General features: G+C 48.8%; 1 protein-coding gene across 2 annotated transcripts in view; it reads left to right on the forward strand.

The window, feature by feature from the left end:
- The first annotated feature begins 14,018 nt into the window (after nt 1–14,018).
- Nucleotides 14,019–23,928, forward strand: part of ERFE (erythroferrone) — a 34,783-nt gene continuing 24,873 nt past the window's right edge. For both annotated transcript variants that reach the window (XM_054039450.1, XM_054039448.1), the window contains exon 1: nt 14,019–14,891. In XM_054039450.1, coding sequence (XP_053895425.1) covers nt 14,697–14,891 — 195 coding nt within the window. In that variant the 5' untranslated portion in view covers nt 14,019–14,696. The remainder of the gene's footprint in view (nt 14,892–23,928) is intronic.

The following is a 23,928-nucleotide window of genomic DNA, read 5'->3' on the forward strand; positions in this document are numbered from 1 at the left end:
GTCCTTTGAGGCTCCTGCAGGCTCCGCCTGTTTATATGCTGAGAGTAGGAAAAAAGGTAACCCAAACTGACTTGAGCCAAACTCTGCTATCAGGAGAATCCAAATCTGAAACTGGATTTCTGTAGCAACACAGAGAGGATGCTGAGTGCAACCCTGGTGAAGCCTGTCCTGTATGTGCACCTTGAGGGTTATTGGAAGTGATAGCCAGAATGTTCTATACAATGTGTGAGACTCATCAGCCACACTATCAGAGGCTCGTTCACCTGCACATCTACTAATGTGATATATGCCATCATGTGCCAGCAATGCCCCTCTGCCATGTACATTGGCCAAACCGGACAGTTTCTACGTAAAAGAATAAATGGACACAAATCAGATGTCAAGAATTATAACATTCAAAAACCAGTCGGAGAACACTTCAATCTCCTGGTCACTCGATTACAGACCTCAAAGTCACAATACTCCAACAAAAAAAAAGTCAAAAACAGACTCCAATAAGAAACTGCAGAATTGGAATTAATTTGCAAACTGGACACCATTAAATAGGCTTGAATAAAGACTGCGAGTAGATGGGTCATTACACAAAGTAAAATTTATTTCCCCATCCTAATTTTTTCCCCTACTGTTACGCACACCTTCTTGTCAACTGTTGGAAATGGGCCATCCTGATTATCACTACAAAAGTTTTTTTATCCTCCTACTGATTATAGCCCAACTTAACTGATTACTCTTGTTATAGTTAGTATGGTAACACCCATTTTTTCATGTCCTCTGTGTATATATATCTTCCTACTGTATTTTCCACTGCATGCATCCGATGAAGTGGGTTTTAGCCCACGAAAGCTTATGCTCAAATAAATGTGTTAGTCTCTAAGGTGCCACAGGTACTCCTCATTCATTTTATTTAGTGCTATCTATGCCATAGCCCTAACTAGTCCAGACCACTCAGACAGCCTCAGTCCAATACTGAGTCAGCTGCTGCTTTAGTAGAAAGGAGTCGTGTTTCTGCTGCCGCCATATGCAGTTAGCTCTCAGCGATACTAACGAGCAGAGAGAAAAGGGCCTGGTAATTGGTCATTTCTTTTATTTTTTTGCTGTCTGCAAGTATGTTGTTTCTTTCAAACTGAGTCCTTCACCTACAACCTGGGTTCAAAGCCTACAGCTGAGCACTTGTCAGTCCTGTCCTCCACACTCACTGAGCATTGTGCTGTGGGGCCACATTCTGTTCTCAGTTACACCAGTGAAATACAGAGTGACTTCACTGGGTCACTTTGGATTTACACTAGTGAAACTGAGAACAGCCATTGGCCCATCAAGAGTCTGAGGACAGCAAGAGTCTGTGGGCCCCTCTCACAGAGTCGGACTGTGATTTAGCCGTGCCATCTCCACTGATGCTGCTAAATCCTCCCGTGCTGCTTTGACTATCACCCTGACTCAGCTCAGCCTGGGCTTGCCAGCTCTCTCTCCAAACAGACCTCCTGGAGAAGGTTCAGAGAAGAGCCTCTCCAACAAAATCTTTTTGGGGCGGGTCATCCCCAGTCAGTGAGACTAAGGGTTTGTCTACACTGCAGCTGGCAGGTATGATTCCTGATGGACACATAATAGCTCTGCTTGAGCTAGCACATAAAATAGCAGCAAGGCCACTGTGCCTAGCTGCCTGAGGACAGACCCAGGATCCCCAGCCTGAGTTATGCTCAGGGGGTTGTCTGAGCCACCCTGAGGCCATGGTGTCCAGGCTGCTAATTTTAGGTGCTAGCACAAGCAGAGCTAAAGCGTGTATGTCAACCCGAGCCAGGAATGATACTGCCAAGAATGACCTTGAGCGGATCACTGCAGACTACGTGGCTCTGGGAAGAAGGATAAAGGAATTTGAGGTGCAAGTGGTGTTCTTGTCCATCCTCCCTGTGAAAGGAAAAGGCCCGGGTAGAGACCGTTGAATCGTGGAAGTCAACGAATAGCTACGCAGGTGGTGTCAGAGAGAAGGGTTTGGATTCTTTGACCATGGGATGGTGTTCCAAGGAGAAGGAGTGCTCGGCACAGACAGGCTCCACCTAACGAAGAGAGGGAAAAGCATCTTCTCAAGCAGGCTGGCTAACCTAGTGAGGAGGGCTTTAAACTAGGTTCACCAGGGAAGGAGACCAAAGCCCTGAGGTAAGTGGGGAAGTGGGATACCGGGAGGAAGCACGAGCAGGAGAGCGCAAGAGGGGAGGACTCCTGCCCAGGAGCACCGCCAGCTTTTTTGCCGCCCTAGGCAGTGGAAGGTCCCTCCCCCAAAATGCCACCCTGGACAGAGGCAGCAGAAGGTCCCGCCCCCGAAATACTGAAGACGACTGGGGCGGCCGAAGATCCAGCCACCGCGGTCGCTGCCTCCCAAATGTTAGTGCCGTAGGCCGCCTAATGGGTTGTGCTGGCCCTGCTCCTGCCTCATACTGAGAAAGCAGGACAATCAGCAAATTATCTTAAGTGCCTATACACAAATGCAAGAAGCCTGGGAACCAAGCAGGGAGAACTGGAAGTCCTGGCACAGTCAAGGAATTATGATGTGATTGAAATAACAGAGACTTGGTGGGAGTACTGTCATAGATGGATATAAACTGTTCAGGAAGGACAGGCAGAGCAGAAAAGGTGGGGGAGTTGCATTGTATGTAAGAGAGCAATATGACTGTTCAGAGCTCCAGTATGAAACTGCAGAAAAACCTGAGAGTCTCTGGATGAAGTTTAGAAGTGTGAGCAACAAGGGTGATGTCCTGGTGGGAGTCTGCTATAGACCACCAGACCAGGGGGATGAGGTGGACGAGGCTTTCTTCCAGCAACTAACAGAAGTTACTAGTTCACAGGCCCTGTTTCTCATGGGGGACTTCAATCATCCTGACATCTGCTGGGAGAGCAATACCGCAGTGCACAGACAAACCAGGAAGTTTTTTGAAAGTGTAGGGGACAATTTCCTGGTGGAAGTGCTGAAGGAACCAACTAGGGGCAGAGCTTTTCTTGACCTGCTGCTCACAAACCGGGAAGAATTAGTAGGGGAAGCAAAAGTGTATGGTAACCTGGAAGGCAGTGACTATGAGATGGTCAAGTTCAGGATCCTGACACAAGGAAGAAAGGAGAGCAGCAGAATACGGACCCTGGACTTCAGAAAAGCAGGCTTTGACTCCCTCAGGGAACTGATGGGCAGGATCCCCTGGGAGAATAACATGAGGGGGAAAGGAGTCCAGGTGAGCTGGCTATATTTTAAAGAATCCTTAATGAGGTTGCAGGAACAAACCATCCCGATGTGTAGAAAGAATAGTAAATATGGCAGGCGACCAGCTTGGCTTAACAATGAAATCCTTGCTGAGCTTAAACATAAAAAAGAACCTTACAAGAAGTGGAAGATTGGACAGATGACTAGGGAGGTGAATAAAAATATTGCTCAGCCATGCAGGAGTGAAATCAGGAAGGCCAAATCACACTTGGAGTTGCAGTTAGCAAGAGATGTTAAGAGTAACAAGAAGGGTTTCTTCAGGTATGTTAGCAACAAGATGAAAGTCAAGGAAAGTGTGGGCTCCTTACTAAATGAGGGAGGCAACCTAGTGACAGAGGATGTGGAAAAAGCTAATGTACTCAATGCTTTTTTTTGCCTCTGTGTTCATGAACAAGGTCAGCTCCCAGACTACTGCACTAGGCAGCACAGCATGGGGAGGAGGTGACCAGCCTTCTGTGGAGAAAGAAGTGGTTCAGGACTTTTTAGAAAGGCTGGACAAGCACAAGTCCATGGGGCCGGACGCACTGCATCCGAGGGTGCTAAAGGAGTTGGTGGATGTGATTGCAAAGCCATTGGCCATTATCTTTGAAAACTCATGGCAATCGGGGGTGGTCCCGGATGACTGGAAAAAGGCTAATGTAGTGCCCATCTTTAAAAAAGGGGAGAAGGAGGATCCAGGGAACTACAGGCCAGTCAGCCTCACCTCAGTCCCCGGAAAAATCATGGAGCAGGTCCTCAAGGAATCAATTCTGAAGCACTTAGAGGAGAGGAAAGTGATCAGAAACAGTCAGCATCGATTCACCAAGGGCAAGTCATGCCTGACTAATCTAATTGCCTTCTATGACAAGATAACTGGCTCTGTGGATGAGGGGAAAGCAGTGGACGTATTATTCCTTGACTTTAGCAAAGCTTTTGATACAGTCTCCCGCAGTATTCTTGCCAGCAAGTTAAAGACGTATGGGCTGGATGAATGTACTATAAGTGGATAGAAAGCTGGCTAGATTGTCGGGCTCAACGGGTAGTGATCAATGGCTCCATGTCTAGTTGGCAGCCGGTATCAAGCGGAGTGCCTCAAGGGTCGGTCCTGGGGCTGGTTTTGTTCAATATCTTTATTAATGATCTGGAGGATGGTGTGGACTGCACCCTCAGCAAGTTTGGAGATGACACTAAACTGGGAGGAGTGGTAGATATGCTGGAGGGTAGGGATAGGATACAGAGGGACTTAGACAAATTAGAGGATTGGCGCAAAAGAAATCTGATGAGGTTCAACAAGGACAAGTGCAGAGTCCTGCACTTAGGATGGAAGAATCCCATGCACTGCTACAGACTAGGGACCGAATGGCTAGGCAGCAGTTCTGCAGAAAAGGACCTAGGGGTTACAGTGGCCGAGAAGCTGGATATGAGTCAACAGTGTGCCCTTGTTGCCAAGAAGACTAACGGCATTTTGGGCTGTATAAGTAGGGGCATTGCCAGCAGATCGAGGGACATGATCATTCCCCTCTATTCTGCATTGGTGAGGCCTCATCTGGAGTACTCTGTCCAGTTTGGGGCCCCACACTGCAAAAAGGATGTGGAAAAATTGGAAAGAGTCCAGCAGAGGGCAACAAATATGATTAGGGGGCTGGAGCACATGATTTATGAGGAGAGGCTGAGGGAACTGGGATTGTTTAGTCTGCAGAAGAAAAAAATGGGGTTGGGGGGGATTTGATAGCTGCTTTCAACTACCTGAAAGGGGCTTCCAAAGAGGATGGATCTAGACTGTTCTTAGTGGTACCAGATGACAGAACAAGGAGTAATGGTCTCAAGTTGCAGTGGGGGAGGTTTAGGTTGGATATTAGGAAACACTTTGTCACTAGGAGGGTGGTGAAGCACTGGAATGCGTTACCTAGGGAGGTGGTGGAATCTCCTTCCTTGGAGATTTTTAAAGTCAGGCTTGAAAAAGCCATGGCTGGGATGATTTAGTTGGGGATTGTACCTGTTTGAGCAGGGGGTTGGGCTAGATGACCTCCTGATGTCCCTTCCCACCCTGATATTCTATGATTCTATGAATTACACCTCCAGCTGGTGCTGACATTAGCAACATTTGCCACAATATTTTTGCCAAATGTTCATCGAAGCTGCGAGTGAATCTTGATGTTGTTGTTAAATGTAACGTTTGGAAAATGACTGATAAAAACGACAGCAGACAATTTTGAAAAAAAATTTCAAACCCTGCAAAATGGCAACAACTTTGAAATATTACTGTTTTCTGCACAATGTTCCTAGTTTTTGAGCAGCCCATGGCCAGAACCCAGTCATCCTGCTCACAACAGGTTGCAAACCTGCCTTGACCAGGTGTGTGATCATGCTCCATGGTACCTCTCTAACTGAGGTAACTGTGAATGGCTACCATACTAGACAATATTTCTTTCAGCATGACTGTTGGGAGCTGGCAGCTCTCTGCAGCACAGTAGCAGCCATGCAGCATTTGATGTGCTCAGCAGAATTGTTTCAGAATGTTCCTAGTGAAATAAAAATGTCTCATGTAAAAACAAACAGCTTTGCGAGGCTCATGTTCAGTGTATCTAGGAGGAGAGGCAAAGGTAGCACTAAATCACCTGTATGTCTCCTCCCCATCCTGGGCTGGCCAGGGGCCAAACTGGTGGCTGGCACAACTTAGAGGAGCCACAGGACTGCTCTAAGTTGCAAGAGCTAGAATGGTCCCCTTGCAATGCTGTTGCTGGCCAGACAACAATAAGGCACAGCTGACCCTGACATGCTTCCTGCACTAGTTCAGGATTCTACCAGCTCTGGGGAATCAGTAATGGCCTCTTCGGGCAGCATTAAAGTTCTACATGCCGCTTTGGCAACACATGGACCTCAGCAGCTCCAAGGATCTGGCCCCAAATGTTCAGTGTGTGCAGCAATGATGCTAACCAGGTTATGATCATTTTAGGGGATCTGAGGTCCCAATTTGTATCCAGCTCAAGCAGGTGCCTCCGGAGTCATATAAGTGGCACTAATGTGTCTCACCGTTTACTCTTCTTACCACGTTTGCAAACTGGAATGAAGCACTGTTTCAGAGCACAGCAGCAAATAAACAGCTCTCCCCCGGCTCTGCTGCTGTACTGTTTTCTTTCCAATGTCACTCCTCTGTCTGCAGCTCAGGGCCTTCTTCCTACAGTGTGCTGCAGCCAACACTGGGGCTTGCAATGAGATGCTCGCCCCCTTTGCCTCCTGTCACCTTTCCTACCTACTGAAACCGGAAGTGTGTCCTGCGCTGGCTCTGGCTTAGTGCTGTGTCTGCACTGGCCCCTCGTTCCCAGACACAGATATCTAGTCCATACTGGAACAGAGTCATGGCCCACACCCAAACCACTCAAATCTGCAGGGTGGCAGTGGGGAGAGAACCCAGCTAAGCCCACCTCAAAGGCACAGGCCTCTGCCACATTAGCTGAAGGCGAATCTGCCAGTCTGAAACACAGCACAGGGCAGTGGTCTTTCTCTCATTCCTGCACCACCACCACCCCGCACAGAGTTCATGCCAGCATTGCAAAATGTGAAGTCATCTGTAGCTTGTGTTACACATCTTTAACCCTACCTTGATTAATCACAGGACTTTCACAGGCTGAGCACCCTGGAGCCCCAGATTCAGTACGACTTAGATGGTGGCTCTATTGCCCCTTCTCAGACAGAGTATATTAAAGGTTGTTTGCTCACCGCCTGGCTAAGACTTGAGATACTTAGGATGGAAGAATCCCATGCACCGCTACAGGCTGGGGACCGACTGGCTAAGCAGCAGTTCTGCAGAAAAGGACCTGGGGATTACAGTGGATGAGAAGCTGGATATGAGTCAGCAGTGTGCCCTTGCTGCCAAGAAGGCTAATGGCATATTGGGCTGCATTAGTAAGAGCATTGCCAGCAGATCGAGGGAAGTGATTATTCCCATCTATTAGGCACTGGTGAGGCCACACCTGGAGTATTGCATCCAGTTTTGGGACCCCCACTACAGAAAGGATGTGGACAAATTGGAGCGAGTCCAGCGGAGGGCAATGAAAATGATTAGGGGGCTGGGGCAGATGACTTACGAGGAGAGGCTGAGGGAACTGGGCTTGTTTAGTCTGCAAAGAGAAGAGTGAGGGTGGATTTGATAGCAGCCTTCAACTACCTGAAGGGGGGGTTCCAAAGAGGATGGAGCTAGGCTGTTCTCAGTGGTGGCAGATGACAGAACAAGGAGCAATGGTTTCAAGTTGCAGTGGGGGAGGTCTAGGTTGGATATTAGGAAAAACTATTTCACTAAGAGCGCGGTGAAGCACTGGAACGGGAAACCTAGGGAGGTGGTGGAATCTCCATCCTTAGAGGTTTTTAAAGTCAGGCTTGACAAAGCCCTGGCTGGGATGATTTAGTTGGTGATGGTCCTGCTCTGAGCAGGAGGTTGGACTAGATGACCTCCTGAGGTCCCTTCCCACCCTAATCTTCTATGATTCTATAAAAAAGGGACTGCTACTTGGGCATGGCAGTCCTGGGCCTGTTTTAAAAATGCCACCTCACTTGAGACAGCTGAACTAGCACCGGCAAATCCTGTAGAGCCCCCCGGAGCAAGCAGCAGTGTAGCATGCTCATTGTGCACTCTGTGCTCTCGCTTTCCTGTCCTGGTGGGTAAGGAGAGTGTGCTCCTCATCCCCACACAGATACTGATGGTGCCCCACTCAGCCAGAAATCAAACCTCCCACCTGGTCACTGCTAGGAGAGATGGAGAGCTCGCCAGAATCACTGTACTGTCTCATCCATGGTGTGATAGGCTTCCCCCCTTTCAGGGTGCCACCTGATATACTGGGGTCCCACTGAGCCTGCCCATTCCACCAGCCTGAGCTCCCTCACCCTGTCCTGCTGATCCAGCCCCCAAGCCTCCTCTAGCACACACACAGGTAAGGACACGCCCAGCTGCAGAAAGACACAGACACTGAGATCAGCTCTGCGTGGGAAGAATCAGCTTGGGGATTGCCCAGCACCCATGTGCACACCCCCTCTGGATTGTAAACCCAAAATTATATTGTCTTGCACTGCACAGAGATCTGTACAGCATAAGCTCATGAAAATTGCCCCTCTCCCCCAATGTGGAGGAAGACATGCACAGCTTTTTGCTCCCCTCTCCCCCCATTATGAATTGCACAAATTGGGTTTCAGAAAACAAAACAAGTTTATTAACTACAAAGGATAGATTTTAAGTGATTATAAGGGCTAGCAAACAAATCAAAGAAGATTACTGAGCAAATAAAGCAAACACACAAACTAAGCTTACTACAGTAAGGGAGAGAGGGAGGGATAGCTCAGTGGTTTGAGCATTGGCTTGCTAAATCTAGGGTTGTGAGTTCAATCCTTGATGGGGCCATTTAGGGATCTGGGGCAAAAATCTGTCTGGGGATTAGTTCTGCTTTGAGCAAAGGGTTGGACTAGATGAGCTCCTAAGATCTCTTCCAACCCTGATATTCTATGAAACTGGCTACCAGTAATAATTTCTCACCCTAAATGCTATTTTAAGCAGATTGCGGGGATTCTTGAAGACAAACTTCTTTTGTTTGCATCTTAGAACTCCAGATATTCCTTTCACAGGCCAGACACCTTCTAGCCTGGGTCCAGTTCTTCCTCAGTTCAGTCTTCGGTGTTTTTAGCAGTCATCTTGGGTGGGAATTCAGTGAAGAACTGACACTGATTAACTCACTTCCCAGCCTTAAATAGGATTTATATATGGTGGGAATCCTTTGCTTCCCAGTTTGATCCCCACCCCCTACAAGTGGAAAAATACCAGCATTTTAAGATGGTGTCCAGTAGCAGGTGACATGATCACATGACCCTGCAATGTCAAAGCAGCAGCCCAGAAAGTTTCTCAGGGTGGTGGGAAATTCAAAGTTCTATTGTTTCCCTAATGGTTTATTGACTAACCAGCAAGACTGATTGCATTTTGTCTGGTGGGCATTCCCCAGATGCAAACACTTTTGCAATTGATACATAGTCAATATTCCTAACTTCAGATACAGAAATGATACATGCACGCAAATAGGATAATCACTTTCAGTAAATCATAACCGTCCCAATAATATCGCACATGATCCATCTTGCATAAAACATATCTTAGTTATGCCGTATTCATCTAATAACAATATCTGTAAGAAGAATATGGGGTATAGTGTCACACATGGGTTAGAGTGTGATCCAAAACCCCTGTTTGGAAAGGCTGCTGCAGGCCCCCATATCCCCGCGCCAGCAGTCATAGGTGAGTTATCACAGCCCTGCAGCCGCCAGTGATTGTACCCTTTTTTGATGCATTTAATAGAGATGTTTCAAGACTCCTTTGAATGGCCTGCCTTCCACCCGCTCCCATCCCCTCCCGCAGAAGCTTGTCTGCTTTACGGCCTGCAAACAACAGAGCCTAGTGTCCAGGCATGTCTGGGACATGCTCACAGCTCATTTTACATGCACTGCAAACCCTTTGGACCCAGAGGAGGTATCCGAGGCAAAGGTATTGTGCTCCTCTCCACCCTGTCCCACTGATACCTGGCAAGTAGCCTGCCATAGCATACAGGAAACCATCTCCCTATGCTCAGCTGTCCCTCCCTGGGCTGACCAGGCTTGTGTATGGTGGGAAGTCACTGCAGTGGTTGGCTGAGTTAGTTTCACTTGGCTACTGACTGCTGGGCCTCAAGGGGAAGTCCCATAGACAGGCAAGAGGCCACACATTGACTTCCCATTCGTACTGCTTTGCTTTCAGGGACGGCTGGAGGGTTCATTCCCATGACTTCATCTGCAAGGTCCTTCCCTCTGACGGGGAGCGAGAGTGAACAGCTTGGCTACATCAGTCTGCTGGGAGCTGTGGGCCAAGACAGTGACACGAGAGCTCAAGAATGAGGATTAGATTTCACTGGAGCGTGAAGGAGAGGAAGGGGAAGAGTCCAGTTTTCTTCACTCCCCTCCCCCGGTGCCCTTTACGTTTCCACACATCCGTCCCAGCTGAGCCTCCTCAAAGGTGCCCAACAACACAGCCCTTAATGTTTAAACTAACTGATTGATTTATGAGGAAGGGAGAATTAAAAAATTGAGTGCAGGTCTCTATCTATGCAGGGTCTGCTTTCAGAATGACCTTTGACCGCTATGACACTGCAGAATGCCACTCCAGTGGTCAGACTGGACTATTCTCATACACCAAGCATGGGTAATAATATCACCATCTCAGCACCGTGCTGCAATCAGAGCAGGCAAGTGCTCTACAGCCCTGCCATACCAGGCTATGGCACAGCGCAGAGATATCATTACATGTGGATTTGCTGGAAGACTAAACCAATTAGATCTGGCCCTCTGGCAGCCCCTATGACATCATTAATATTGCTCACTGTTTAGGAAAATAACTTGGTCCACATGGCAACAAGCCCAAGTCACTTCCTGACTCCAGCAAGAGTGTCATCCTGTTGGAAGGTTTTAATGATGTCACAGGTGCTATTACCAGACCATGTCAGCTGGCTCATTCCACCTTGTTGCTCCAGGGTGACCAAGTACCTGACCCTAATGAAGAGGGGTTTGTAGGTCTAGAGATGGCTCCGCTTGTACCCTACGGCACATGGAATTACTCTGCTTGCCAAGCCCTCGCTGTTTATTGAGCTACCACTGTAAGGAGCTCTCACTAACATTCAGCATGTAGGAAACCTAGCTAGTCTCTTGGGAACACTCTGCTCTTAGTGTGCCAGGACCATGTCGTGGAGAGTCACACTTGCAAGCTATATTCACACACTGAACCTATCCTAAAATAGTGGGAGCCATGCGCAGTGCTCAATACAGCTACTAAGTGTGAGTGAGAGCCACCCACTGATACCATAGGATTCCACAAGCACTGAGTGCAGGGAGAGAGATGTGCGCTCTGGATGGCCATAGTCTGTGTGTGCAGCCCAAGTCGCCCAAGAATGCAGAGGCTGAGGACAATAACTTCTGAGAGTGAGAGAAACAGCCCACTGATGTCAAGGAAGATTCCCATCAACATCCATGGGATTTGGCTCAGTCCCATAGGGTGCAGCAAGCCAAGAGGACTGAGAAGAGCATAGGACATAAGCAAGGGTGTAGGGAGGACAAAGAACTTGAACTTAGTGTGATAAGAGCCAAGGGGGCAGGGAAGGGAGTCAGGGTAACTGGGGAAAAGATGAGTGTAGCTGCAGTATTTTTGACAGCATGGAGAGAGAAGAGGGTGGCTGGAAAAGAGGTTACAGTAATCATGGCAGGGGTTGGCCAAGGTTTATAGCGGCAAGGGCAGTGAGGACAGGGCACGCTTTGAGCTGATATGGAGCACAGCTGAACAAAGACATTGGTGGGTTGTGATTTCTATGCATTGTTGTCTATTTATCATTGGTTGTTATTTATTCCAACACGTTTGGGCTCCAGGTTGTTCATGCACTATTTGACAAGGCACTGTTTGTAGAGTATGGTGAGTTACTGTCACAGGGTGGCTGGCCCCATTAAATGAAGCAGGTCCAGTGCCTCTATGCCAGGACAGGTGTCCCAGTTTGGTGAATTAAGAGGGTGGGGTGGCACCTTCTTAATTTCTATAAAGGATCAGGGACAAACAGAGGGAGAAGGTCCCTGAAGGAAGCTGTTGGTTTCTGGGGGCAAGGCTGAAGAGCAGCAGAGGGGATTGCTAGCTGAGCTCCCCGAGCCAGGGTAGGAGGGCTAAAGACAGGAGGAGCAATGGAGGGATTTATCTGGTAATGTCTTCATGCTGGAGAGCTAGGAAAGGATACTGGAACAGGGGGATTGATGGCAGCTCCCGTGGTGAAGAGGCACTCCCAGTTGAGAAGCTGGGGAGGGCAGGTTCCTATGGGAAGAGTGGGCTGGCAGCAGGACAGGAGAAGGTCAGAAATGTGCCTCGGTGTGGTGGCAGATGCCAGAGTGTGGTATGTGCTACATTAGTGACCTAGATCTTGTGAGATTTTAAGGCCTACATGCACTGGGGGTGAGCCTGGACTGATTGGGGCCTTTGGTTGTTGATTATTTATTTTTGTAACAATCCAGTCTCAAGGAGGTATTATTAAGGGAAGAGAGCCTGTTGTACCGGCCTTAGGGGCCCAAGAGGGGATGTGGGATTTAATCCTGGTGTTAGGCCTCCAGTCACAAGGGGGTGCTCAGGGATAAGGGGGGGACTCATGCACAGTCACATCAGTCATATGCAGTGGCGGATTAGCCACTGGGACAACGGGGCCCATGCCCAGGGGCCCCAGCCAATTGGGGGGCCCTGGAAAAATGGGCACCCCCACTGCATCCTGACCAGTTCCACCTGCCCAGTGCTCCTGCCAGAGAGTGGGGGAAGCCCCTGTGCCCCGACCTCATTTCCCTGGCAGGAGCACTGGGGAGGAGGGTGGGGGAGACTGCAGGCGGAAGGGGTGGGGAGGGGCCCCCATTTGCTCTGGCCCAGGGCCTCACAAAGCGGTAATCTGCCTCTGGTCACATGATATGGTTTCTGCTCCATGATTGGAACAACAAAAAGCTTTGGGGTTCCCCAAGATGACTCAGGAGAAATCCTGGTTCCATTGACTTCAGTGGGGCTGGGATCCCACTCTCTGTCTCTTTAGAGGCTCCACTCTCTTGCTTCAAGCTAAGCACGTGTTTATGTGCTTTGCTGGATTGGGGACAGAGTGCTCAGCACCTGGCAAGACTGAGACCCAAATGCGCTCATGCGTGGGATGAGCTCCCTGCTCCATAGCCACTGGCCAGCCCTGGCAATTGGGCCCAGTATTTTTGGTGTATATTTGATAAAATCCTGCTCTTCCCTGTGTGCTCCTGGGGGACCCGAGCCAGTTTTAACCCAAAGCCCATGTGGGTAGGGGAGACTACTGGCTTTGGGGTTGGCACTAGACATTTCCATGCCCTAGGCAGGACTGACCCGATTCTAGGATGGCCAGAGCAATGTTGTCATAGCAGCTCCAAGCCCTGGCCACTGTCGCTGCCCGGTCAGGAGAGGGGACTCCCTTAAAGATTAAAGCCCTAGTGTGTCCCAGCTGATGCAGGAAACTGAGCAAGTTAGAACCCCTCCTATGAGTTCAGCACCCACCAATGAGGCATATCCCTAGGTGCTCATGGTAACTGGAGACCAGATTTTCCTTTGCTAATGAGTGGAGCAGTCCATGCCCACCTCAGACATGCCCATCCTATCCATAGCTAGCGAGGCACTGGCAGCTGGATGCTCAGGATGGCCCATAGAAGGGTCTGAGGAGCTCAAGGGGGAAGTGATGCAGCTCCTCCAGTTAGTAAGTGGTGCAGTCAGCTGTCCCAAGCAGGAATACCCTATGGTCCTGCTGAAGCTTTGCTGAAGAATCACTTGCATAAAGCATGCAGAGCCCTGGATGGGGTTAGTTCTTCGCTGGGCAAATAGGGGCCATTGCCTCTCAGGATGAGCCACTGCAGCCACAGTCAGACACGCAATGAGGGTCACTCAGATCACCGTGGGCTGAAAGGAGTCTAGAGGCTGCTGGCTGGGGATTTGCTTCAGTCCTCTTGCCTGTGGCCCTCTCCGTGAAAATTGCCTTGTACTTAGTGTGACTGGAGCTTCTGTGCACCTGTCCCTGGGTTCCCAGCTGCCAGTCTCTAGCTCATGGAGCCAGAGGTTGGAAATGGTTGCACCTAACACTTGAAGCCAGGAGGGGGCTCTCTGGCTCCCTGGAGTGCGTGCGTGAGGCAGTGCCTATGAGGCGGGGAATTCAAGCTCATTAAAAGGAGTGGATGTAAGCAAGAATATCAGACCGAGACAGCCAAGGTCTGCTGCACCAGGAGCAGTGCCCACAGAAACCCAGGGAGAGAGAGGGCAGTGCACCAGACATGGGTGTCTCTCATGAGCCACAGATCCCAGCCAGGGCCAGGCTGGAGTGAGAGCCACCAGCAGAGAAACTGGGCATTCTCCTGGCCCCTCCAGCTGTGAAGGGAAGGAGCACATGAGAGCTGCTGGGAAGAGACTGTATTTACAGCTCCAAAGGCAGCCCAAGAAAGGAGGCAAGCAAGGGAGATAGCCCTCTCCCAGCTGGACTCAGCCCCAGCTGGTGGGTTTTTAAGCCCATGCCCAGCCTCTTGGTCCGAGCTCTCACGGGCGGATTGGAGCAGGAAGTACTCTGAAGTACAGGGACATTTCTCTAAGGGATCCTTGAACCTACACAATGTGCTTTCCCCCCACAAAGTAGGACGCATTGCCCTCTCCTCGGGCCAGGTGGCTCAGCTGTCGAGTACAAGCCGGCTGTTCTGCAGGGCAACCCATCTCCTGAGCTGGTGCTGATGGGAGGACAGGCCTGACATTGCTGGAGTATCATCTCTTCCCCCAAACACGCCACTCCTAACAGGACACAGTCAGATTTCTTCTTGCTCTTACTGACAATGCCTGCTTCTGGGTGGCCATAGAAACTTTGGCTCCTGGAGAGAAAGGACCATCTCTTTGGTGCCGTGTTGAAGGATGGCTGGATCCCTCCCTGCCAGCCACTGGCTCCTATTACTGTGTGTGGGATTCCTGGCAGTGGCCTCATGTGTTGGCTCAGTGGGGTCGGAGAAACTTGGAAGCAGAAGAAGCCGAGAGAAGAAATCCCAGTGGAATGAGTATCCCCCAGGCCAGGGAAGAAGCAGCATGCCTTTGCCAGCCTCTAACAACCCGGTAAGCACTTATTCTACCAGCATCTAGTTGTAGGGAATTGAGCACAGATCTAAACTCAGAGCAACCAAACCAGGAAAGTGGGTGATGCGCAGAGAGTGTAATTTCTGAGCTGAGTGAATGTGATTGCAAGTAAAATCTACTCAGGGAATTTGAGTTGTGTGATGACTTTTTTTTTTTTTTTTTTTTTTTACACACACACACACACACACACACACACAGAGTGGGTAGCTGGGGTGAGGGGTAGGGATGGTTTTGTACTTTTTCACCTTTGGGTGACTACGCTTGTTTATTGTCAATGAGCAACTGACTTTTGCAATGAGAAAGAATCTAGCACACTGAGGGGACCAAACCAAACGCTGTGAAAGCAAGCCTACTGGCTCATAAAACGTTAGCAAGTGCCCCAAATCTTTTCCAGTTTTGTCATAAATATTTTGAAGAGCAAACATTTTCTCAGCTCTGTTGGAAACATACAATCACTGAGTTTGTCTTGCAGCTTATAGGTTACAGCTGATCAACTGTGTCACATAAAAACTGCAGTGGGATTGACCTGTGGTCCACCTGATGAGGAACCTGTCTCCAAGTACAGATACTCCAGAGGCAGGGGCAAGAATCCTCATAATGGACAATTATGGAGAGACAGTTTCTTCCTTTCCCCAAGCAGTGACAGCTTATATCCTGAAACATTAGGTTTCAGAGCCCTTCTAAAATTTTGCAGGTTATCTAATGTCACCATTGATGTCGTTCTGATTAACTGTACAACCATCTAATCCTTTGTTCAATTCAGCTAAGCTTTTGGCCTCACTAATACCTTGTGGCAATGAGTTCCATAGATAAATTGTGCAGTATACAAAAAAAATCCTTTGATCTTTTTTTAAATTGGTAGCCTTTCACTCGCACTGACTGTCCCTTTATTCTTATGTTACAAGAAGGTAATTGTGAGTTCTTGGTTGACCATATCTGTGCTACTTTAAAAACAAATCCAAATGCAAGGGTGATGTGCAAAGGTGACTGTGTAAGTAGGTTTGTGGGAGGTTAAGATAATATAATTTAACCTGAGGGGCCAGGAGAAGGTGTAAATTATCCCAGTTTAGACTCTAGTCCACTACCACCAAATTTGCCTCAATAATTTGCTAACCCACATTCCCACGAGTGCAGACAAGCTCCGAAGGATAAAACTGAATTGCTCTAAGAGGAGTCCTAAACTCCAGCCCTCACATATTCTGTCCTTTTGGAGTAGCTGACGGACCAGGAGGCTCAGTCCTTACCTGCCCAGAAATCCCTTCCACTTATCTGCTCAAGCAGTTATTAAAGGTGCTATTGCAGGGTTAAACTCTCTCCCAGATGAGAGTGCTGCTCAGGAGAATGAATTTCCCACCCTCATTCCTCTGCTCTCAGATCAGGGGAAAGACAGAAGCTGTGTCCAATAGTTTGTGAATGGGTGGAAAACTTATGGCTAGTGATGCCAGCTGTTACTGTTTGACAGGGGTATTCTTTTATATCCCACCCGACCCCCGGGGGCCTTCTTTGGCATCATTCCAACAATGTGCACTGCAATGGGCTAGGGAGATTCGTAAATACCTTAAGTTGGGTGAGCTGCATAGCTGGGGAAGCCCAGCTAGGGCAGCTTTGCAAATCAGTCAGCACAGAAACACATTAGCTGCTTAAAAAATGTGTGGACCTTGGGGGCTCTGCCAGCAGGTCCTGCTCAGAGAGGCCGGGAGAGTCCAAAGTGCTGCACCATCAATCTGGAAAGTGCCCCAGCTCACTGTGGATGTAAAGGCAGGTAAAAAGGGGGCCAGTTGTGAGGCTAGCCATACCGATGACTTGGGATCTTCAGGCTATTCGAAATTAGCAGCAGCAGTGCACAGAGCATTTGTTTAAAACACTGGGAACACAATACACTGGAGTCACCGCAGTGGTGTTTTATAGTGCCGCTCCAGGAGTGCACATTAAAAATTCAGCTTCCATGATCATTCAGGCCTGTTCTTACCCAAAATTAACTTGCAGCAAATCTCAGTGCGGGCCTGTTGGGTATGTAAGCTTGGAAGGATTAGGATTTTATTGGCAAATGTCAATAAATGTTGATTTTTGCCATACACGCGCAAACCAACAAAAAAGTATTTCCATTGATGATCACTGACATTTACAGATAGGCAAAGTAAGAAAAATGCTACTTGAAAAATTATTTTAGTTTTGATTTAAGGATATTCACATTGTATTGTTTGCCATGGGATGTTAACAATTTGTCTTTTTAACAGTTATAAAGCTTTAACTTTTGGAATCACAATGTCTACTGGCATTAGCAGACCCCCCTGCCACAATTTTCTGCAAATGTGGACATTTAAATTGATAAAACTCTAAACAAATGGTTAAAAATAAACATTGATATTATCCCTCAAAATTATAAACTGAGTTCTGCCCAGCCTAATTATACACTTGGGCAATCAGCCTTTGTTACATCTTTTTTCTAGAGCTCTTCTGCTTCTCACTCACCAATTTGTAACCCTAGAGGGTTATAAGAAATAGGCAGGATGGATTTGTCAAGAACAAATCATGCCAAACCAATCTAATTTCCTTCTTTGACAGGTTTAGTGGATAGAGGGGAAGCTGTAGACATGATATGTCTTGATTTGTAGTAAGGCTTTTGACACAGTGCCACATGGCATGAGCAAACTATGGAAATGCTGTCTAGATTACCATAAAATGGGTGAACAACTGGTTAAAAGATCTCAATCAAAGAGTAGTTATCAACGGTTCACCGTCACCCTGGTAGGGCATATCTAGTGGGGTGCTGCAGGGCTCTGTCCTGAGTCTGGTACTAGTCAATATTTTAATGGATGACTTGGATAATGGAGTGGAGAGTGTGCTTATAAAATGTATGGGGGACACTAAAATGGCACTTTGGAGGACAGGATTAGAATTGAACATGACCTTGACAAATTGGAGAATTGGTCTGAAATCAACAAGATGAAATTCATTAATGACAAGTGCACAGTACCACACTTAGGAAGAAAAAAAAATCAAATGCACAACTACAAAATGGGTAATAACTGGCTAGGTGGTAGTACTGCAAAAAGGGTTATACTGGATCACAAATTGAATATGAGTTGACCAGTTGGGAAAAATGCTAATATCAGTCTGAGATTATATAAGCATGAGTGTCATGTAAGACATTGGACGTAACTGTCCCATTCTACATGGCACTGGTGAGACCTCAGATGGAGTAGAGAGTCCAGTTCTGGGCACTACACTTTAGGAAAAATTAGGACAAACTGGACAAATTTAGACTAACCTGACCTATGAGGAAAAGCTTTAAAAAACTAGGCATGTTTAGTCATGAGAAAAGAAGACTGAGACAGACTTGATAACAGTTTTCAAATACATTAAGGGCTGTTATAAAGAGGTCAGGGATCAGTTGTTCTCCATCTCCACTGAAGTAGTAATGGACAAGTAGTAATGGACTTAATTTGCAGCAAGGGGGATTTAGGTTAGGTATTAGGAAAAGCTTTCCAACTGTATGGGTAGTTAAGCTCTGGAACAGGCTTCTAAGGGAGGGTGTGAAATCCCCATTGTTGCAGATTTTTAAGAACAGGTTGGACAAACAATGTCAGGATGGTCTAGGTATATGTGGTCCTGCCACAGCGGTGGGGGCTGGACTTGATGACCTCTTGATGTCCCTTCCTGCCCGACATTTGTATGATTATGTTGATCTGTAGCTGGTGATATTTTGAAGATGACTTTTGTTCGCTTGGAATAGATGGTAGACCACTATTATTTACAATACATATTAAAAAGCACCTCAGCTAGGCTATAGGTGCCTCTGCCACCAATGGAAAGTACATTAGGCTCTGGTTGAATTGATTGCCAAGTGCATTACATAAAACTACACAAAACTTATTTGTCCGGCCCATGATTTTCCCATGAGGATGGGAGTTTTTAGGCAGTTATTTCATAAATTTCAAAGCCCAAAGGGACTCATTTATTCTGATCTCCTGTATATCTCGGGCCATTAAACCTCCCCTAGACACCCCTGTATTGAGCCCAATGACTTTAGTTAGACTAAAATGGTTCAGTCCTCAGGAGACTAACCTGCTGTGTGCCACAGGCAAAGAACAGGTGAGCCCCAGCTGCCACCAGTGCTGTAGGCCCTCACAGTTGCAGGGAATTGATTAGGTGAGATGTGCCTTTTAAGTGACTGGACATGTCATTAAGTGACTGGCAGTTCTCTAGCCATGCAGTGTTGTCAACCCCTTTAGGGAGCAACCTTCCCTCTAAGACCCTTGACACTGGCCAGCGGCTAACAGTGCCTTCTCCACTTGGGCTTCTGTCAGTCCCCTCCTTTGGGTGGATGGAGGGATTCTGCACTACTAGCAGAACTAGTGTGACTAGTGGCTATCTGGAAGTCCTGCCTGCATCTCCCACTGGTGTACAGTTCCCTTGCTAATGAGCAGGTGGAGAGACATGGCAAGTACAGCAAATGGAAGATCTCTAGCTGCTCCTGCACTGCCCTGGCACCTTCCCACAACACCCTTGTGTGGTAGAGATGGGGGAGATGGGGCAACAGAAAAGTTCACTGACTGGCCCAAGGGCACACAAGAAGTGCCTGGCAGTGCTGAGATGGTACCTAATTCTTCAGATGCTTATGCTGTGGATTTTTGTACTCTGATTGAAGCCTAATAAACTGTAAACTCCCCCACGCCCGGGGAAATAACACACATGCAACATGAGAAGGGACTTGGAAGTGACAATGGGCAGCAAGTTAGATGGCACCAATGTAGCCCATGCAGTTGTATTGTACAATGGTGTATGGAGATGTCTCTGGTCTAGCTCCTCAGCTGGTGTAAACTGAACTAATACTGCCTGGAGACTCATGCTCTTGCTGTCCAGGACTGTGAAGGCCAGCAGCAGGCTGGGTGACCAGAGCACAGCACTGGGACTCAGGAGATCTTGGATCTAATCCACACAATGCTGGTGGCTCACTGTGTGATCCTGGACAAGTCACACAGCTTCTCTGTGCCTCAGTATTCCCATCTAATAGAAATGAAACCTCAGGCATGTTCTCTTCCTTTCAGCCATACAGCCCTCCAGACTCTATGGACCAAGTGTGAGTCACTCATCCAACCATGCCCCTAGCTTACTAGAGGGAATCCCTCCTAGGGGATAGGAATCCCTCCTAGCCACAGTAAGTACGCTGTGTCATTGGTGGAGCCGAGGCTTCTCCATGATACCCATCACACCTGGCAGGAGGTGGACCACAGTAGCTGGTCTGCTGGAGCCTGGTCCTCTGGCACCTGCCAACACTGCTCGGAAATCTTCCAGAGGGGCTGCTGCTGAGGGCCTGATGTCCTCTCTCCCTTCCCCCAGAACTCATTGATTTCAATGAGAGGTAGGCAGCTAGGCAAAATATCTTGGAAGAGCAGGCCTTAGCCCACTGCCTCTGCCACAATCACATCTGCTGTTGCAACAGCCAGGGAGAGACTAGGGCCAGAACTCAGACCTAGACATCTTGCCTGGCTGATCTTTGCTACAATGAACAACGTGCCAGTGTTATACTAGGGGCTTTATAAGCTTCATGGGCCAGACCCTGAGCTAGTGTAAGTTGACACTGACTTCAGTGGTAGGGTTACCATATTTTGTGCCTCCAAATGGAGGACACTCCCCGGGGCCCCGTCCCCCGCCCCAACTCCGCCCCCTCCCAAAGTCTCCGCCTCCTCCCCTGCTTCCCGCGAACATTTAATTCGCGGGAAGCCTGTAGCAGGTAAGGGGCGGTGTGGGGGGGAGGAGGCGCGGCCCAGGCTGGCCCCCGGCGGCTCCAGCCTGGGTCGGCTCGGGCCCTGGGGTGCCGGCCCCGGCCGACCACCCCCGGCCGTATTGGCGAACCGGGAAGTGGGCGGGCTCGGCTCCCAGCCCCGCGGGCCCGGCCCCCCAGACCAGCTCCCCGGACCGGCACCACGCTCCCGGTCCGGACCCCGGCCCCGCGCCCGGCCTGGCCCGGCACTGCGACCCTGGCCCCCGGCCCGGCACCGCGCGCCCGGCCCGGCACCATGCCCCCGGCCCCGGACCGGCCCCGGACCGGCCCCGGCCCCAGACAAAGAGGCCCGGCCGAGCCTCCGGATTTTCCCGGACATGCCCGGCTTTGGGGGATTTCCCCCCGGACGGGGATTTGAGCCCCCAAAAGCCGGACATGTCCGGGAAAATCCGGACGTATGGTAACCCTATTCAGTGGAGTGGTGCCACTTTACACTAGGGGAGCTCTGGCCTTATTTGCCACGTGGGTTATGGATAGGGTGACCAGATAGTAAGTGTGAAAAATTGGGACGGAGGGGGGGAGAGGGGGTAATAGGAGCCTATATCAGACAAAGCTCCAAATATCGGAACATCTGGTCACTCTAGTTATGGCTACAATGCAGTCAGAGGCTTGACTGTAGCATGTGCAGACATACCTGAGCTATCTCAGATCTAGCTAGTGTGAGTAACATAGAAGTTGCAGTAGCACAGACAGCAGCATGTAAGGACATACCCAGAGTCCCGTGCTGAGACAACGTCACTGCTATTGTTATTCACACTGGCTAGGGTATGGCTACACGGGCTGCAGTCACACCTCTGACTGCAGCGCAGATAGACCCAGACAAGAATTAGAATCATAGAATATCGGGGTTGGAAGGTACCTCAGGAGGTCATCTAGTCCAGCCCCCTGCTCAAAGCAGGACCAATCCCAACTAAATCATCCCAGCCAGGGCTTTGTCAAGCCTGACCTTAAAAGCCTCCAAGGAAGGAGATTCCACCACCTCCCTAGGTAACCCATTCCAGTGCTTCACCACCCTCCTAGTGAAAAAGTTTTTCCTAATATCCAACCTAAACCTCCCCCACTGCAACTTGAGATCATTACCCCTTGTTCTGTCATCTGCCACCACTGAGAACTGCCTAGCTCTATCCTGTTTGGAACCCCCTTTCAGGTACACCTCTACCTCGATATAACGCTGTCCTCGGGAGCCAAAAAATCTTACCGTGTTATAGGTGAAACCGCGTTATACTGAACTTGCTTTAATCCACCGGAGCACTGCTTTACCGTGTTATATCCAAATTCGTGTTATATCGGGTCGCATTATATCGAGGTAGCGGTGTAGTTGAAAGCAGCTATCAAATCTCCTCTCATTCTTCTCTTCTGCAGACTAAACAAACCCAGTTCCCTCAGCCTCTCCTCGTAAATCATGTGCTCCAGCCCCCTAATAATTTTTGTTGCCCTTCGCTGGACTCTTTCCAATTTTTCCACATCCTTCTTGTAATGTGGGGCCCAAAACTGGACACAGTACTCCAGATGAGGCCTCACCAATGCAGAATAGAGGGGAATGATCATGTCCCTCAATCTGCTGGCAATGCCCCTACTTATACAGCCCAAAATGCCGTTAGCCTTCTTGGCAACAAGGGCACACTGTTGACTCATATCCAGCTTCTCATCCACTGTAACCCCTAGGTCCTTTTCTGCAGAACTGCTGCCTAGCCATTCGGTCCCTAGTCTGTAGCAGTGCATGGGATTCTTCCATCCTAAGTGCAGGACTCTGCATTTGTCCTTGTTGAACCTCATCAGATTTCTTTTGGGCCAATCCTCAAATTTGTCTAGGTCCCTCTGTATCCTATCCCTACCCTCCAGCATATCTACCACTCCTCCCAGTTTAGTGTCATCTGCAAACTTGCTGAGGGTGCAATCCACGCCATCCTCCAGATCATTAATGAAGATATTGAACAAAACCAGCCCCAGGACCAACCCTTTGGGCACTCCGCTTGATATCGGCTGCCAACTAGACATGGAGCCATTGATCAGTGCCTGTTGAGCCCGATGATCTAGCCAGCTTTCTATCCACCTTATAGTCCATTCATCCAGCCCATACTTCTTTAACTTGCTGGCAAGAATACTGTGGGAGACCGAATCAAAAGCTTTGCTAAAGTCAAGGAATAACACATCTACCGCTTTCCCCTCATCCACAGAGCCAGTTATTTCATCATAAAAGGCAATTAGTTTAGTCAGGCATGACTTGCCCTTGGTGAATCCATGCTGACTGTTCCTGATCACTTTCCTCTCCTCTAAGTGCTTCAGAATTGATTCCTTGAGGACCTGCTTCATGATTTTTCTGGGGACTGAGGTGAGGCTGACTGGCCTGTAGTTCCCCGGATCCTCCTTCTTCGTTTTTTTAAAGATGGGCACTACATTAGCCTTTTTCCAGTCATCCGGGACCTCACCCGATGGCTATGAGTTTTCAAAGATAACGACCAATGGCTCTGCAATCACATCCACCAACTCCTTTAGCACCTTCGGATGCAGCGCATCCGGCCCCATGGACTTGGGCTCGTCCAGCTTTAGCATCAACTACACCTTGATTAGTATTTACTTCTTGGATCAATATTTTGATATTGATTTCAGCATCAGCCAATGAACATATGTGGTTACATCACGGACTGTCAATGCCAGATGATCCAACAGGGAAGCCAGCGCATGGTATCAATGAGTTCGGTGTGATGACACTTGCTAGGTGAAACAGGAGTTGTGTCACAGATACAGGAACAGTCTAGGGCAGTAGCTGACAAACTGAAATTGTGGTAAAGACTTAGCACTTCACCAAGATGCTGATTTGTGCTCTTGTGAAGTTTTAAGTGGACCTGTGTTAGCTGTAACTCACCATACCTCTCCACTAATGCACCATACCTCCCCCCACCCCGCCCCGTGCAATGCACCAGCACCACCGGCCCATATGCCTACAACCCACCCCCACGCTGGGCTAACATTCATGGTTGCAAAAAGCGCTGTGGGCTGTTTAATGACCTCCGTTTACATCCTCTCCAAAATATGCGCCCCAGAAACACTGCTGCTGCTGGCACTGGGTTAGCGCCCACCCAGAGAGAAGCATGCCCTCTACAGAGTTTCTTTGAGTCCAGAGTTTTTCAGAGGTCCCCCAGGTAGCCAGGTTCCCCATGTCCTGCATGCTGTGAGACGGGCACAGCTCCTTGGCCAACAGCTAAGGCAGTCACAGCGATAAGGAAC

The sequence above is a fragment of the Malaclemys terrapin genome, chromosome 9, assembly GCF_027887155.1.
Source record: "Malaclemys terrapin pileata isolate rMalTer1 chromosome 9, rMalTer1.hap1, whole genome shotgun sequence".
Classification (NCBI taxonomy): Eukaryota; Metazoa; Chordata; order Testudines; family Emydidae; genus Malaclemys; species Malaclemys terrapin.